This window comes from Boleophthalmus pectinirostris, unplaced genomic scaffold, assembly GCF_026225935.1.
Source record: "Boleophthalmus pectinirostris isolate CB_2022bp ecotype Guang Dong unplaced genomic scaffold, ASM2622593v1 HiC_scaffold_13, whole genome shotgun sequence".
NCBI classification, from domain to species: Eukaryota; Metazoa; Chordata; class Actinopteri; order Gobiiformes; family Gobiidae; genus Boleophthalmus; species Boleophthalmus pectinirostris.
In genome coordinates this window covers 28607506-28623935 of record NW_026571036.1, presented here as the reverse complement: position 1 = coordinate 28623935, position 16430 = coordinate 28607506, and the positions used below count along the sequence as shown (strand labels likewise).

The following is a 16430-nucleotide window of genomic DNA, read 5'->3' as shown; positions in this document are numbered from 1 at the left end:
AACAGCTCGTCAAAACAAAACTATTTACTGCTTTTTATAAAGAAATACTGTTAATATTATGCAGAACTGAGTTAAGCATTTTGGTCCGGCCCTCCACAATGTTTTCTGTTTCTCATGTGGCCCCACGGAAAAAATTGTTGCCCACCCCTGGTCTACAGCGATAAATAAGCTTAATGCCATAATGTGGAGCATTTAAAGAAAAGCAATAACACTTTTGTGGAGTCAAGCAGGTGGTGGACCCTTCACCAGAAAAATTACATAGTGCAGCTTTAACATATTTGAGAAAAAAATAAAAGTATTGTTTTGAAGGATGTGTGTCCTAAAAATCACAAATCACAAAACTACGCTGTCATATTCTGTTAGTTTGTCATTTTCTTGTAAATATTTGGGCCCAATGTAAAGAAATAAAGCGTAATCGGGACTGGCCAACAGCACAACAATTTTAAAAGATATAAATGAATAGAAAAATGGTGCCAGATTTGTCAACCAAAAATCTCCATTAATAACTTTGGGAATACCACACATGTACAGCTACATGACTTTTGGAAAAAAATCTCTCTCTATTTTTTCTTCTAAGCGCTGTGATTGCAAATGTAGTGTTCAGTTCAAAGTGAATTTGACATTTCACACATTTGCGAGAAGCCTGAAATATGAACTCCTAAACTAACACTAACACAAGACTCCCGTGCATTTCAGAACATGTTTGTAGAGGTCTAATAACCACTGGGAGAGCAAGTTTTTCACATAATCAGGATACATCACAGGATATTTTGTTGTTTGGAGAGGAAATTATGTAATTGCAACCAACGCGATTTGTTAATAGTAGTTTCAATTAAACAGCAATAAATCTTATCTTGCAGCCCTAAGCACAAGTTATTTGAGTCTTGGGGTAGGTAACTGTATAAAAGTTCAACACACATTTACCACACCTTTTCATCCAATAGTTACAACATAAAAAGGCTCATGTTACGCTTTTTTGGTCAAAGTTATAATGTTGTTTCCTCATTCCTCATGACAAATATATCTGGAGTTGTGTTTTGTTTCACTCCACACAAATCATGCATATTTATAGCCTGATTCATCAGACGGTTTCACTTCGCAGAAACTGTCTGACCTTGCAGTGTTAGAATTTGTTCGCTTGACAGTAGGCGGGTACTTTTTTCACCAAACTTTTCCCAAATCCCATAGGAAGAAGGGCAATAACGTCTTTCCCCTTGATTAAATTCACCAAACATTCTCTTTGTTCCGGCTTCAAATCCTCGATCTCAAGAATCGTTGACAACACAGAATATATGGCTCTTTGCTGATTGGCTGGTGCCCGAACTCGCTCTTCCGGGGTTTTTGCGAACCGTCTAGTGCAGGGGTGGGCAAACTTTTTGACTCGTAGGCCACAAAGGGTTCGAAAATTTGACGGAAGGGCCGGACCAGGAGCAGATGGATCCTCATAAGAGAAAAAAATAACATGGGATATGTAGAAAACATATCAGATCATTGAAAATCATTACAAAGCATCATAATAAAATATCTGTCTTTCAAGTCCCACGGTATTTAATATTTATTGAAATTACTTTAAAAACAATGAAAATTATTATTATTCAAGTTTGGCGGGCCGCATTAAAAAGATTAAAGGGTTGCATATGTACTCCGGGACGTAGTTTGCCCACCCCTGGTCTAGTGTATTCCGATTCCTGACCTAGTCGCTGGAGAGAAATGAAATTGAGCTGAGGCACTAGGTGGCGCCAGCCTGGTTAGCATATTTAGACTGAGTTCTCTCCAAGTGAAAACACTCTGTTCAACCTTGTGATGTCATGCGGTAGTACAGGAAGTTCTCCATTGTGTTTTTAAACTCCATCCACTTTCGTTAGAATCAATTGGATCAGTTCAGCCCTGAAATTGCTAATCTCTATTGAACTAAAAGTAAAATGCAGCTCTAAACTACTGCTTCATGACATCACAAAGTGGAACAGAGCATTTTGAGCTTTAGAGATGTAGACGGACTAATAAAAGGTTACTCAAACATGTGTGAATGAACTAAAACAACTCCAGGCATGTTTTTAAGAAGGCAACAAAATTCTAACACGGCTAAAAGCTCAATTTTATATAACATAGGACTTTTAACTGATCCCAATGTATATACTAGTAGATAAGAGGAGTGCATATGGACCTTGCAAGGAAAGCAGACTTGCAGTAGCTTGGACTTAAAATGAAAAGATTAATCCAGCCACAATAAAGCCTAAATCATCCTGGGTCACACATGCACACACGCCCACACAAGCTGGGGAGGAAGCGCTGGATCATTTGAAATCTGTAACCACAAACGCTAACACCCCAATGCCAATATTAATTACTTCCTACAAGTTCAATGCAAGAATGTATTAGTGAAATTCAAACTTTTTTATAAACAGTTTGACTCAGAGTACTTGTGAAAAGGGTGTAGCGAGATTAGTCAAGGTGTTAAAGGTTTATCCGTTGAAAACCACTAATCTTGATTCTATTACTACTATCTATTGGACTAATAATATAATTGTCAGCTGATTAAAGAGATAAAGTACTATACAATATCAATAATGTTTACTTTACTGAAGATACTAGGCTAGTCTTAAGTGTCATCACAAGAAAGAGAAAGGCAGATAGAGACAGACGGATGGAAAAACAGATATGATCCATATATGAAAAAAATAATAATGTGTGTATTTATGTCTTATTTATTTACTTGCAAAGGGACAGCACATATTAATGAGCATTTAAAGTAAATATGTAAACATTATAGACAATGTGGCTAATTTCCATCTTCAGTACAAAACAACTAATTAGTCTATACCTTATATAAATAAACTGATTTGAAGTGTGGGGTAACAATAAGTTTAGATGTGTTATAAGTGGAAATATGAATTTTGAGTTTTTTCAGTTTCAGTCAGTTCTCATGTAGTTTTGTACTTAAAATAAACTGAAAAATAAAAATTCCTTTCCATAGAAGACGAATGATCCAAAATCCATACACTCTAACAGTGTTAATGTGAATATTTCCGGCAGGGACATGTTTGAAGCCCTTGGTACGGCTTTATAGTGAACACATGATTGACAGCCCCTCGGTGACATCACGGCACGACAAAAAGCAAAGAGGGGGAAGAGAAAGCACCAATCAATTGAGGCACTTCTCCGCTGCGCACAGAGCCGAGGCGCTCCCTGACGCAGACGCACGCACGAGCAACCAGAAGCAGTTTCGCTCAACTTTTGCCAGTCTTTTTGAGGATGTTCAAACAAACTTCTTTATACTTAGACCGCTCCTGCCTACGCAAAGCCGCTTCCTCGTAGACTTAACATTTTTTTCTCTTTACGCGTTGACCAAGACTTAACCCGAAGTGCAGCTGGTGAGAATATGTGCGAGAGGCGAACGGAGCAGGGCACGGGCTGTCTTTGGTCCTTCAGGGAGAAACAGTTTGGACTAAACACGAATTAATGTGGACTTTATCGGAGCCCAAAGGCGGAACGACGACCGGACACAGCGCTTCCTCGTCAGGTAAGTGGGATCTCAAAATGTTTTACCCAAAAGTTTTATATAAGCTACGTGCGTGTGACAACTCTCCAGTCCGAGCGTGCGCTTAAAAGATGTGTTACGCGCAATGTGAACTGTTTAAACAGAGCATAGCTTAGGCTTTTGAAGTTATATGGTAGTGTCCCGGGCTACATCTGGCGCTGGTGCGTACGTCAGATCTAACACCTGCGAGCTTCTTCAAGTAACCCTATCCCTTGTGATTATACATGACCGTCAAAGACTGCAAATAGGCGCTTGTAGCAGTCTGGCTTTAGTTTTGGACTGTGCTTTCAGCTCTTTTCCTCAAATTACTTTGGGATTTCTCTGAAACGGTTCCCTATGGAATGGATATCACTCACAACTTTTATGCTGTAAATAGGCTATTGCCTTGTGTACACTTTTAACTGCAGCCAGTGTATGCAGTTTAGGGCTTTAAATGCGTTTTAAACAACTTTTCCGTGAGACTCTTTTCGCTCATCACTGCTAAGTGTGCTTTATCTCAAACGTCGCCCGCGGCATCGTTATTCACAGAGGCTTTTAGCTGCACTTCAAAGTGGAGGTGTCTTTCCTTTTAACCCGCTCGGTCGCACCGGGGGATCACTCTACCTCATGTCTGAGTATTCACGCCACTTTCTCCGCAGGGACTGACTGATCATGGTCGCCGTGGTCCGCTCTCTTATGGTACTGCTGCTGGCTCAGGTGTTGCTGGGAGGTGCATCGGGACTTATCCCTGAGGTTGGCCGGAGGAAGTACAGTGAATCCGGGAAGCAGAGTCCACAGCAGTCGGAGAACTTTCTAAACGAGTTCGAGCTCCGGCTTCTCAATATGTTTGGACTGAAGCGCAAGCCGAACCCCAGCAAACACGCAGTGGTGCCGCAGTACATGCTGGACCTGTACCATATGCACTCAGCCAACGGAGAGCACGGCACCAAGCGGCCCCGGAGCATGGGGAAGCACGCGGAGAAGGCCGCCAGCAGGGCCAACACGATTAGAAGCTTTCACCATGAAGGTGCGTATTAGTGACATACCTTTAGCTGTCAGCTCTCTCAGACAGCTCTAACCTGTGTTTAATAGTGACTCAGGGCGCTTCACAGCGTTAGTGTTATATGGAGCCTTACTCATTTACCGGTGACACGCGCATAACGTGTTGCTAAGTGTTTAATGTCCGTACCAAACAAGCAGACCAGTGTAATTAAACAAATTGATGGGCACTAATCAGCTGAACTTTATACACGCATTTCCTCGCTGCAGCCACTTGACTTCTCGTAGAGGGGCGGAGGTATCACTCGGGTAATTTGTTACTTAATAATTGATGGTGTTTGCGTGGGCACTGAAAACAGTTTTTCCAGACACGCACCACAGGAGCAGGATAAAGGGCGGTGAGCCTGTGCGCAGGTGATAGTCATCGCTCCATTGCTCCAGAAAACACGACATGACACTAGACCAACAGAACTATGACCAAGTCCCATCAGTTCTGAGTCACTTTTAATAGCAGCCACATTAAAACTAACAGTGGAGAGAGGAGGGGGTTACGTGCAGTATTCTTTCCAAATTGACCCTTTTCAACGTGCTTTGCGCCATTACGCACGTTCCAATAACACCAGAATAGCTCACTTATGCCATGTTTATTGACGCAGAAATTGTTGCTTTAGTTCAGTCACTCTACCTCCCAGGACGAATACGTAACTCCCAAGGATATAATGTTTTAGGCATTGTTTTAAAAATGTTAAATCCATATTATTTCTGTACTTGGGTAAATATAGGTAGTTTATGGCCTTGTGTGTTTATTCATCAACGTCTCCACCTTGAAGCCACATGTAGGCAATTTTTCCATTTAGTATCAGCTGACAGCTACTGCATTGGTCCATAGGCGGTGGGGAGAGAGCTTACAGAGTCCGGAGTGTTTTACTGGGAAGTTTCCACCACCAGGGCTGAGTCAGAGGGCTGGTTGGGTGCTCTCCAGAGACCTAGCGCAATGACACCTAGTGGTTGAACTAACACACTGCAAATTTAGGGATTTTGGGCCCAGTTAGGATTGCCCAGGGGGATAAACCTGGATATGCAGTGTGCCAGCTTAAGCCACTCCACACCTAGACACCTGCAGCTATTAACTCTTAAGTTTTGAGTCTAATCTAAACTCTGATTTAAGTTTTTCAAAATATCATAGTGAATATCTTGGGTTATCAGTGTCATTACAAAGTTATAGAGTTGAGTTCTAGTTAAGTCCTGGTTTAATAATGTTTATACAAGTCCCAAGTCCTGGTTTAGTCCAGATTGGAGACCTGGTTTAGTTCCACATTAAAGTCCCAATAGTCAATGGTTTGGTGTTTTTTAGTTTTGATCAAGTAAGTTCTTGTTCAGACCTGGTTCAAACTTAAATATAGCAAGAACTACTTGTATAGTCCAGATACTATTTGGAGTAAAAAATTTGTGAACAGTGGGCTAGTCTTGTCAGGAAAATTGATAGCAAGTAGTGCATAAAATAAACTTGTTTCCGCACTTGTAAGTTTTACACATCAAAGTCAAAATATTTAATCTTTCATTCAATCTGTCTCGAGGAACTGGCTTTTTTGCAAGTCAATTGGTCTAACTGCAATTTAAATATAAGCGTGTTCTTTGCCAAATAGAACATTTCCACTATTACATACACAGGAAGTGGCGAGCATAGACAGCTCTGTGATGAATGGCCCGGGATTCGGCTTTATCTTTAACTTTGGCATGCAGCGCAAAAAGAAATTAGGAATGTTGATACACTCATATCTGAGGTTCACACGTTTTTGACAAGCTTCGACTTGTCCACGCAGTAGTTTTACGGAGAAAACATAAACGGAGAGAAGAGAGGAGGAGAGAAAGAAGCAAAGGAAAGGGGCGATAGAGAAGGAGGAGAAGAAGAGAACAGAAAAGAGGATTTGGAAGCAACAGAAGAGAGTGGATTTAAGGGACGACTTTAAACTAAAAGAAAGGATTTAGGAAAGAGAAGAGGGAACCAGAGGCAGGGGGCTTTCCCACATCAAATGAGCAGAGATAGGGCTAATTGAGGTCTTTGTGCCTCTGGAGGGAGGTTTAGGATGAGATGGTGGAATTTCCTAAATGCTTCTTTTGAAAGGGCTGAGTTCAAAGTTGTTGTTTATTTGACCACACCAAACAGAGTGTAATGCAGGCCTATACCTCCATGCACTTCAAGGTGGGACTGCTTCAAAGAGCACTGCAGCTATAGGCTATAATATGTGTTAATGCAGTAATGTTACAGATAATGATGTAGTGACAAAATCTGCCACTGTGTGCTATATCTCATCAGTAATATTACCTGTGGCATTTAAAGACATTTAATAAAGGTTAATGCATACAATGTTAAAGTTCATATGATTTGAATATTTCTGTTCAGTCATGTGTAAAAGATGTGTGGAGCAGGGTTGTGTGTTGTTGCTTGTTGGGCAAAGTGGCTTTTGGAATCTGCATGTCTGATCTTATCCATGTAGGTGCACTTTTATGTTTCAGCATAAAAATAAATGTATGAGATTCTGACAGTAGTTTTACATGTCTGTGATCATATTGCAGTAATTATATCTGCTAAACAAAGTGTTGATGTGTGTGGGTCTAAAGTCAGTTTGTCTTAGTTCAAAGATGTTTTGAATAAATGGCTAATACTATGATGTAACTGTGTGTGTGTCTCTTGCAGAGGCCATGGAGGCGCTGGCCAGCCTGAAAAGCAAAACAACTCAACAGTTTTACTTCAACCTGACCTCAGTGCCTGAGGAGGAGCTGATCACGTCTGCAGAACTACGCATCTACAGAAATGAGGTCCAGAGCCCCCCCTCCTCCAACAGCAGCAGTGGGCAGAGCGCCCCCTCCTCCAGCACCAGCAATGGGCTTCACCGCATTAACATTTATGAGCTCTTTGGACACGCGGGCGCAGACCAGCCTCTGGCCCGTCTCCTGGACACTCGCCTGGTGCAGGACTCTGTGAGTCGCTGGGAGAGTTTCGACGTGAGTCCAGCCGTCGCCCAGTGGACTTCTGGGAAAAGTCACAACCGTGGCTTCATGGTGGAGGTGCTTCACCCAGAGGAGGGGGAGGAGCACAGACATAGACATGTAAGGGTGAGCCGGTCCCTGCACCAGGACCAGGACTCATGGGCTCAGGCACGCCCCCTCCTGGTCACATATGGACATGACGGGCGCGGGGACGCTGTGCTGCACAGGCGGGACAAACGCCAGGCCACACTCCGCAAACAGAGGAGGAAACAGAACAAAGCCAGCTGCAGGAGACATGACCTGTACGTGGACTTTAGTGATGTGGGCTGGAACGAGTGGATAGTAGCTCCTCCGGGGTACCACGCCTTCTACTGCCAGGGGGAGTGCCCCTTTCCTTTAGCGGACCATCTGAACTCTACCAATCACGCCATAGTTCAGACTCTGGTGAACTCAGTCAACTCAAACATTCCCAGAGCCTGTTGTGTGCCCACGGACCTCAGCCCCATCTCTCTGCTCTACCTGGACGAGTACGAGAAGGTCATTCTGAAAAACTACCAGGACATGGTGGTGGAGGGCTGTGGCTGCCGGTGAGACTACCATAGACACTAGAGTGGACCTCAGAAAAGACTTTAGGTTAAAATGGACACCCAGTTTCCCAATGAAGACATTTATTTATGAGAAAAACTATACAGAGCTATCAAAGAAGAAATATATATCAATATATTTATGTCTAAATGTAAAGTTGGGAAATTTTTATCAAAGGAATATTCCTTTACTGGTTTTAAAAATGTATTTCAGATGTACATTTTTAAATAGGGTGCAATACCACATGAAGTATATTGCTGAGATTTTTATTTTGTATTTATTTCTATAATAACCACTTTGTAAATAAATGTGTATTTATCATAAGACGCCTTCACTCCAATTAAAAATACACTTTTGTAGTAAAGACCAACGCATCTGTGTCACTGGAACCAGGGCTGAACCATTTCGCAAAAATATCTAAGATTTTTCAGACAAGCACTGAAACTACTATTAGAAATGTGCAATATATGTTTTAACAGTAGGCCAAGTTCAAAGTTCATATTCCAGAAGCATGGACAAAAAGACTGAAATAGGCCTATGAACCAAAACTAATGCAAGAATCATGTATTTCAGAACATGTTTGTACACATCTAAACCACGGGGTCAAACCTTTTTATGCAGAAACATATATTTTGCTGTTTGTGGAAGAAATAATGATCCTTCAAAAATGGCAGCCTTTATGATTTGCTACTTGTACCCATTCAAATTGTGATTTCAATTCAATTCAGTTTAGTTAATCTTACATGGGTCTGTAACAATAACACATTTTGAAGCACAATATATCACTACAGAGATATACAAAATATTGAAACTACTTTATGCCTTTGACACAATAAAAATAATGCACGATAATCCCAGTAAACCATTTTTAAATAGACAGTATCATTAAAAGGCTTGATGTGCAACAAAAGCATAGCAGAGTGAACCAATAATAAGAAATAGAAGTTATTTATTCAAACCTTTACAGCTCAAATCTCCTCACTTTTACAAAGAAATAGTACCCACTCCAAAATATGTGGTTCCATCTTTCATATATTGAACGATAAGATGATATAGTAATTATCGTGACAGGCCTGAACTGGAAACTAACAAAAAGTCAAAGTTTCAAATTAGCTGCAAAAATAACCAAACAAAACAGGACACGAGGCTCATTTTTCTAACTGTGATTACAAACTAAGAGTTACAAAATGAAACCAAATACGAGTGACAACACGAGTGAGGAGAGAGCCGTGACTGGCGGGGTCAAGGTGCCACTGCTGTAATGAACCGTGGTGGGGGATGGGGGGGGCTATAGTGGGGGGGTAGGGTCACTGGATGGCAGAAAGTTACAAGCAGCAAATGTGATCAGCTCCTGTGGGAGGTTTAGAAAAACAACCCAGACTGTTTTCATCCATTACATGTCAGTGCAAAGATCCCTGGGAACTCTTGTGTTTTTCTGTCTATTACAAACACTCTATGCAAAGGTGTAAGTCTGTCAGGAGAATTACTATATCTATTATTTACATAGATATTTTTTTAAAGGTCCCATATTACACTATTTTCTGATCTGTTGTAATGTTGTTTCCTCATCACAAACAGACCTGGAGTTGTGTTTTGTTTCATTCACACAAGTTTAACATAAAAACCCTGCGTATTTAAGTTCTTCTCTCAAGTTTGTGGTAATATACGAAGTGCTCCAGTGTGTTTTGAAACTGCATACACCTCAACTAGAATCATTTGGATAATTTCAGCCCTGGAATTGCCAATCTCTTCTGAATTAAAGGTAACAGATTTTAAATTGAAAATTGCACAAGATGGAACCGTGCATTTTGAGCTTTGAATGAATGAATAAAACAAAACATGACTCAAGGTATGTTTTTGAGCAGGTAACAACATTATAAAATGTCCAACAGCTCACAAGAGTCAATAATAATAATCCTGCTTTAAAGTTAGAAGTTCAATATTCTAATTTATCGTCTATATTTTCTTCAGCTATCGTGACAGGCCTGTGCAAAGGAAAACTTGTGGGCTGTGTTATTGTTTTGCTTCTGGAGGAAAGCATGACATCCCGCCGACTATATTTGTAATGAGATTTGAGCCCATTCAAGAGAGACCAGCCAATAGGCCTGCAGCAAAAAGAAAAAAAAAAGGTTCACTGGCATTTTAATTAAAGAAGACAAACAAACAGCTGCACCTGTCTACACAAGGCACATGCTCCAACACATTCTCCTCACCAGCTCTCCCTTGTAATCTCTGAGTCATCCACCACTGATTTATTTGTGAATTTGAGAGGTTAAAAAAATAAGCTTTAACACGGGACATTAGCAAACAAAACAATCATTAAGAGTGACCTGCAGCATGGATACCCCACCTCTACAAGTTCAGCATTTACTGCACCAAAACCCAGGTCTAAATAAGGGCTAAAATGGGGCTGAACATGGCTGAGCTCGTAGGGCAGGATTGCAATCAAATATAAGCTGACACCACAAACTAGTGCTTATTTGTTTTAAAGTAAATTATAGTTAAAATGGCATTGAAATAGCTTTAATTTAAAGGTCTTATATTACTTAAAATTTACTCTTGTGAGCTTTACGTCATGTTAGAATGTTGTTACTTCTTCAAAAACATTCCTGTAATTGTGTTGTCATTCACATATGTTTGAGTAATCCCACATCTCCAAAGCTCAAAATACTCTTTTCCACCTTGTGATGTTATGAAGTATGTCAGTAGTATTCACGTTAACAGCTACTCTTTATCTTTAGTTCAGTAGAGATTGGCAGTTCCAGGGCTGAAATCATCCAAATGATTCTAGTGAAGGGGTATGGAGTTTAAAAACACAGTGCAGCATACAGTGAAAGAGTGTTTTCTATTCGAGAGAAGAACTCGTCATAAATAAGCAGGATTTGTGTGTTAAACATGTGTTAAGGAAACAAAACACAACAGAAACATTATAACATAAATCAGAAAATAGTGTAATACGGGCCCTTTAAAAGTTAAGTTTATTTACTAAAATTAATGAGATCTCTAATCTGGTGAAGTTAATGCTGGTTTATGCAATCCAGTTTAAGCAGGAAGTAACCATGCCACACTCAATGTCCAAACCAGGACTATTCGAGGACCAAATTGAAGTTCTTGACCTGGATTAACTCAAGAATTCAGTTTTTTTATATATTAAAGAATTATTCACTGCACACTGTTTAAGGTGGAGGATCTACCACCTACTGATCTTTGACTGCAATGTTCTGCTGTATTGCATTAAACTTATCTATCCCAGTAAGCAGGTAACAACCGTGGGCCAATTTAAATGTCAGGTTTGTGGAGCGGTAACCACGCTTACAGTAAGAATGCATGTTTTTAAGAGTAGTTTTGAGCAATAAAAACACCTGTAACTGAATAAACACAAATTATGTACAAAGCAATACATGGCAGACCCCGAACCAGAAAAGTTACATAGTGCACATTTAACTAAAACCGCACTTTCTTTGTGGTGGCATTTCCGGTTAAGTGAGAATCCCATTTACAACCAAAATATAAAATAAAGTAGGTTTATTTGTGTAAAATGTTTAAAGTTCATGTGCACCAACAAGTCAACACCAAACCAATTCTCTGGGAGGCTTTAAAACAGCTTTGTGGTCCAGATAGAACTTATTTACTGTGGAGAAACTGGAGATGGGCAGCCCCATGCAAAACAATACAACCACAATGACGATGGCAGCGCCCACGGCAACCTCCGGAATAAGGTGAATTGTGGTGACTTTTACAGAAGAATACGAGCGGCTTTAAATATTAGAGTGAGCTGACTGGGCCTCTACTGACAAATTGGTGGTGAACCCTAGGGCACACCAGAAAAGTTACACAGTGTAACTTTAAAGGTATTACAATGTTTTTTGATCTATGTTTTAATGCAGTTTCCTCGACACAAACATACCTGGAGTTGTGTTTTGTTTCATTCACACATGTTTAAAACACAGACCCTGCATTTTTAGGTGGAGTTCTTCTCTCAAACTGAAAACACTCCAGCTTGTTCCACCTTGTGATGTCATGTGGTAATACAGGAAGTGCTCCATTGTGTTTTTAAACTCCATACACCTTCACTAGAATGATTTTAGATGATTTAAGAACAGGAATTGCGAAACTCCACAGAACTAAAGGTAAAAGCGTACTTTTTAACTTGAAAACTACCGCAACATGACATCACAAGGTGGAAGAGAGCATTCTGAGCTTTGGACATGTAGACAAACTTGTGTGAATGAAATAAAACACAACTCTAGGTATGTTTTTGACGAGGAAACAATATTATAACACAACTTAAAGTTCACAAGAGTAAATTTAGTATAATATAGGGCCTTTAACTGAAACAAAAGTTATAAAAGCAAAATACAAAGTAAACTAAATACAAGTGGTTTAAAATATTGCAGTGAGGAAAGTGAGCTGAACTGCCTGAGCCTGGCTGTGTTTGCATTAGACAGGGTTTGGAGGGATCACAGGGGCAGCTCAAAAATAGAATGTTTTTTATATGAGTGCACATTGGGACCCAGGAATGTTGGTTTTCAATCTCAGACACATGCATACGCTTGCATGGAAAACCAATGCGGTGGTTGTTTTTTAAATCATCTATTCAAAGGTTTCCCGGTGGGCTTTTTTCTCTTCAAAAACAAATGAACAAAGATCGACTTGTTTCTCGTATAGAAAATGTAAATCAAAACATAAAGAGGCCATCGCATTTTATTCACAACAACTACAACCGAAAAAAGATGTGTTTTGCCACCTGTTTCTGATCAAGTCCTTTTAATGCAATAACAGTTTTAGAAATACAATCACAAGTAAATGAACCATAGATGCCATTAACTGTCATATTTTGAGGATCTATCATATTATATACAGCAAGTAATGGGAAAAATACTTTGACATTGTATTTAGTTACAGAATACTCATTAACCTGCATTAAAATTAATTTGTAACATATACTAGTACATGGTCCAAACAGAGTACTACTGTATTCTGAATACCAGGAATCACATTGAGTCATATTATAGTGTAAAAACATGATATATATAATTACAAACAACTATTTTTGTGGCTATGTGTTAATTTAAGTCTGATTAAAGAAGGAAAAAAATCACACACACTACGGGAGCTGTGTTTTTTCACTAATACTGTGCAGTTCAAAGTACTGCCATGTATTCCTTTGATTTTAGAAAAGTAACTGGACTCAATACCACCAGATAAAAGGGTAACTATACCGGAATACAAGTACTCAAAATTAATATTCAGAGTATGAATTTTCATTACTTCTCAACACTGTATATAGGCTTTTTGGGTATATTCCAAACTGGGTAAAGTTGTATAAGTTCAGATCTGGCAATCCCAAGTAAGGAACTCTTTCTGCTTTCCGATTGGACAACCTGATTCACAGCCACATAAATGATGAGTAGTTATTGTACATAAAGTATTATAATTGTTATTTGTGAAACAGATGGTACCATTAACTGGATCTTTTGGATACAAGTTCTGGCAAACACTAAGTGAAGAGTCAATTCTGCTTTCTAATTGGATAAACTGTTTGAAACCAAAACAACTTTTCACCAACAATTATTAAATGCGAATAAACTGAAAATGAATGGTCCCATATTGAACAAAACTGACTCTTGTGAGCTTTAAGAGAAGTTATAAAGTTGTTACCTCACCAAAAACATATCTGGAGTTGTGTTTTCTTTCATTCACACATGTTTGAGTAAACCTTTATTGTTAGTCTGTCTACATCTCCACAGCTTATAATGCTCTATTCCACCTTGTGAAGTAATGAAGCTGTAGTTTTGAAGCTAACAGCTACCTTTTATTTTATCTTTAAGGGCCTATTTAGAATGCTTCCGGGTAAAAATGACAAAATATTTTATCGGAAGTGCCTTTCGTTTAGACAGTTAATGCATTTTTGGGGGCTTAAAAACACAAAAATCTGAAACCACCCTCCAGAGTGTTGAAAAGTTGAATACGCTCCGCCGTAGCGTTTCCGTCTACACTGCTCAAGACACAAAACTCTGGTCAGATCTCCTCACGTTGCATACGCGTTTACGTCACATACATACAGTACACAGAAACAAACACATCGGATGATATGCATACCCAATCAAATTCCACACACTTTTGCATCACCGTATGCACACAGATTTCCTCCCAAAAACCCTCCTCTAAACGTGGAATAAAAAATGAAGATACAATGCCACTTTTACGTCTTCTATTCAGACCATTATCATATAAACATAGCCTCAGAAGAGATTGTCAAATCCAGGGCTGAAATCATCCAAATAATTCTAGAGAAGGGGTATGGCGTGTAAAAACACAGTGGAGCGCTTCCTGTATTACCACATGGCATCACAAGGAGTGTTTTCTGTTTGAGAGAATATGCAGGATTTGTGCATAAATTAATGTATGTTTTTGATGAGACAACATTAGAACATAGCTCAGAAAATAGCATAATATGGGCCCTTTAACAACACAGTTTACAGCTACTAGGCAGACAGATTGACAATGCTTATGAAAATTCCGACATGTACTTTTACTCTTGGGTTATCACAGCCTGTTGACAGCTTTGCCCTGTGCGCACATGCTCTATTACATCCCAGTTTCAATGATCTGCATCTGCCATTGCTTTTTACCACCCCTCTCCACCCCTTGTTCCCATCTGGTCCTCATTTCTCCGCACACAGGGCAGCACAAACTTAACTTCGCCCTAAAATTCCCTAACGAACTCCGAGCGGAAGCCAGTCTGCTGCTGCACTTAATGACATTTGATAAAACCAAACTTTAAAACATTCAGCATTTCAGGAGTTGATTGAAAACGAGATTCGGTGTTAAAAAGTGTAGGATTTAGTGGCTTGGCTGTGTAGTTCAAGTCTATAAAGCTTTCATTGCTTTGGGTAGAAATATAGCTCCCTGGGTGGGTGACATGGGCAGCGCTCCCCCTATGTGATTTAGCTGCTTTTCCGCCATGTTTTTAGGGGTCTCTGGCAGAAAGGAGGTGCTCTTGTTTCCGCTGGGAGTCATGCTAAACTCCTCGCTAAGGACAAGGGTGAAAGGTCGAAGCAATAAGGAGCTATTACGTCGACCATTACCAACAGAGTAAAGTGAAAAGTGCTGGACCCGGACGCGCGATTCGTGTGGTCACTCATTGGTTTGGACTGAGGCTTTTTATGCTATAATGGAGTCAAAGGCGCACTGTGTAACTTTTGTGATGGAGGGTCCGCCACCAGCTTGTCTCCATGGAGATGTTATTGCTTTGCTACAGTATGAGATTAAGTGTACGTAAATTCTTGAAAACGTTAAGACATGTTATCAAATCACCAAAAACATACCTGGAGTTATGTTTTATTTCATTCACACATGTTTTGAGTAATACTTTATTTTATTGTATTTTATGTCTACATCTCCAAAGCTCTGTTTCACATTGTGATGTCATGAAGCGGTAGTTTTCAAGTTAACAGCTTTAACCTTTTATTCAGTACAGACTGGCAAATGTAGGGCTGAAATCATCCAAATGATTCTGGTGAAGGTGTATGGAGTTTAAAAACACAGTGAAGCACTTCCTGTATTACCACATGACATCACAAGGTGGAACAGTTTTCAGTTTGAGAGAAGAACTCAGCCTAAATATGCAAAGTTTGTGTGTTAAACATGTGTGAATGAAACAAAACACAACTCAAGGTCTATATTTCACAGGGAAACATTTTAACATAGATCAGAAAATAGCGCAATATAACTAATTTAAATTATTTATATCCTCTCAGTGCAATCGATAGTGCTGTAAAGTGAACGTGAAAGTGTGTGTGAAATATAAGGAGACAATACTAAACTTTAAACTATGTCGGTATGAGACAAAACCAGCCCATGTTTGTCATCATGCAACCTCAATAGAAAGAAATGTCATCTTGGCAGCCTGATCTTCACCTGCTCCACAGACCTCTCTCTCTCCGAAGTCACTGCTAAAACAGATTTTCCTTTCCCCGCTCCACGAACATCTGGTGCATGATTTTAAGGTGTCCTTCGATGTCCTTGTTTACGCACAAACACACAACACAGCGGCCGCACAGAGGAGCAGCCTACACCGTGGCACCACTCATTCGTTTGTTTAGTTTGCACCAACCACATTAAACTATCTGCAGCAGCTAACAATTAAAACTGCACAGACCAACTCCAGATTTCTTCTACCCCAAGACTAGCTAGTATTTTGGTGAAACAGGGACTATGGAGATTCTATAGTTTAAAACATCCTATAGCATACAAAATTGATTCTTGTGAGCTTTAAGCCATGTTAGAATGTTGTTACAAAAACAGACCCAAAGTTGTGCTTTGTTTCATTCAC

General features: G+C 39.8%; 1 protein-coding gene across 1 annotated transcript; it reads left to right on the top strand.

Moving 5' to 3' along the window:
* The first annotated feature begins 3160 nt into the window (after positions 1–3160).
* bmp2b (bone morphogenetic protein 2b) lies at positions 3161–8395 on the top strand. The gene is made up of 3 exons (XM_020933684.2): positions 3161–3520; positions 4177–4544; positions 7215–8395. The coding sequence occupies exons 2-3, from the start codon at positions 4190–4192 to the stop codon at positions 8096–8098; spliced, it is 1239 nt and encodes a 412-aa protein (XP_020789343.1). The 5' UTR covers positions 3161–3520; positions 4177–4189; the 3' UTR covers positions 8099–8395.
* The last annotated feature ends 8035 nt before the right edge of the window (positions 8396–16430 follow it).

Bases quoted from the DNA above. Each gene is read 5' to 3' on its own strand.
- bmp2b (XM_020933684.2), top strand. From the start codon at position 4,190: ATGGTCGCCGTGGTCCGCTCTCTTATGGTACTGCTGCTGGCTCAGGTG. The intron at 4,545-7,214 runs GTGCGTATTAGT...TGTCTCTTGCAG, and splicing joins TAGAAGCTTTCACCATGAAG to AGGCCATGGAGGCGCTGGCC.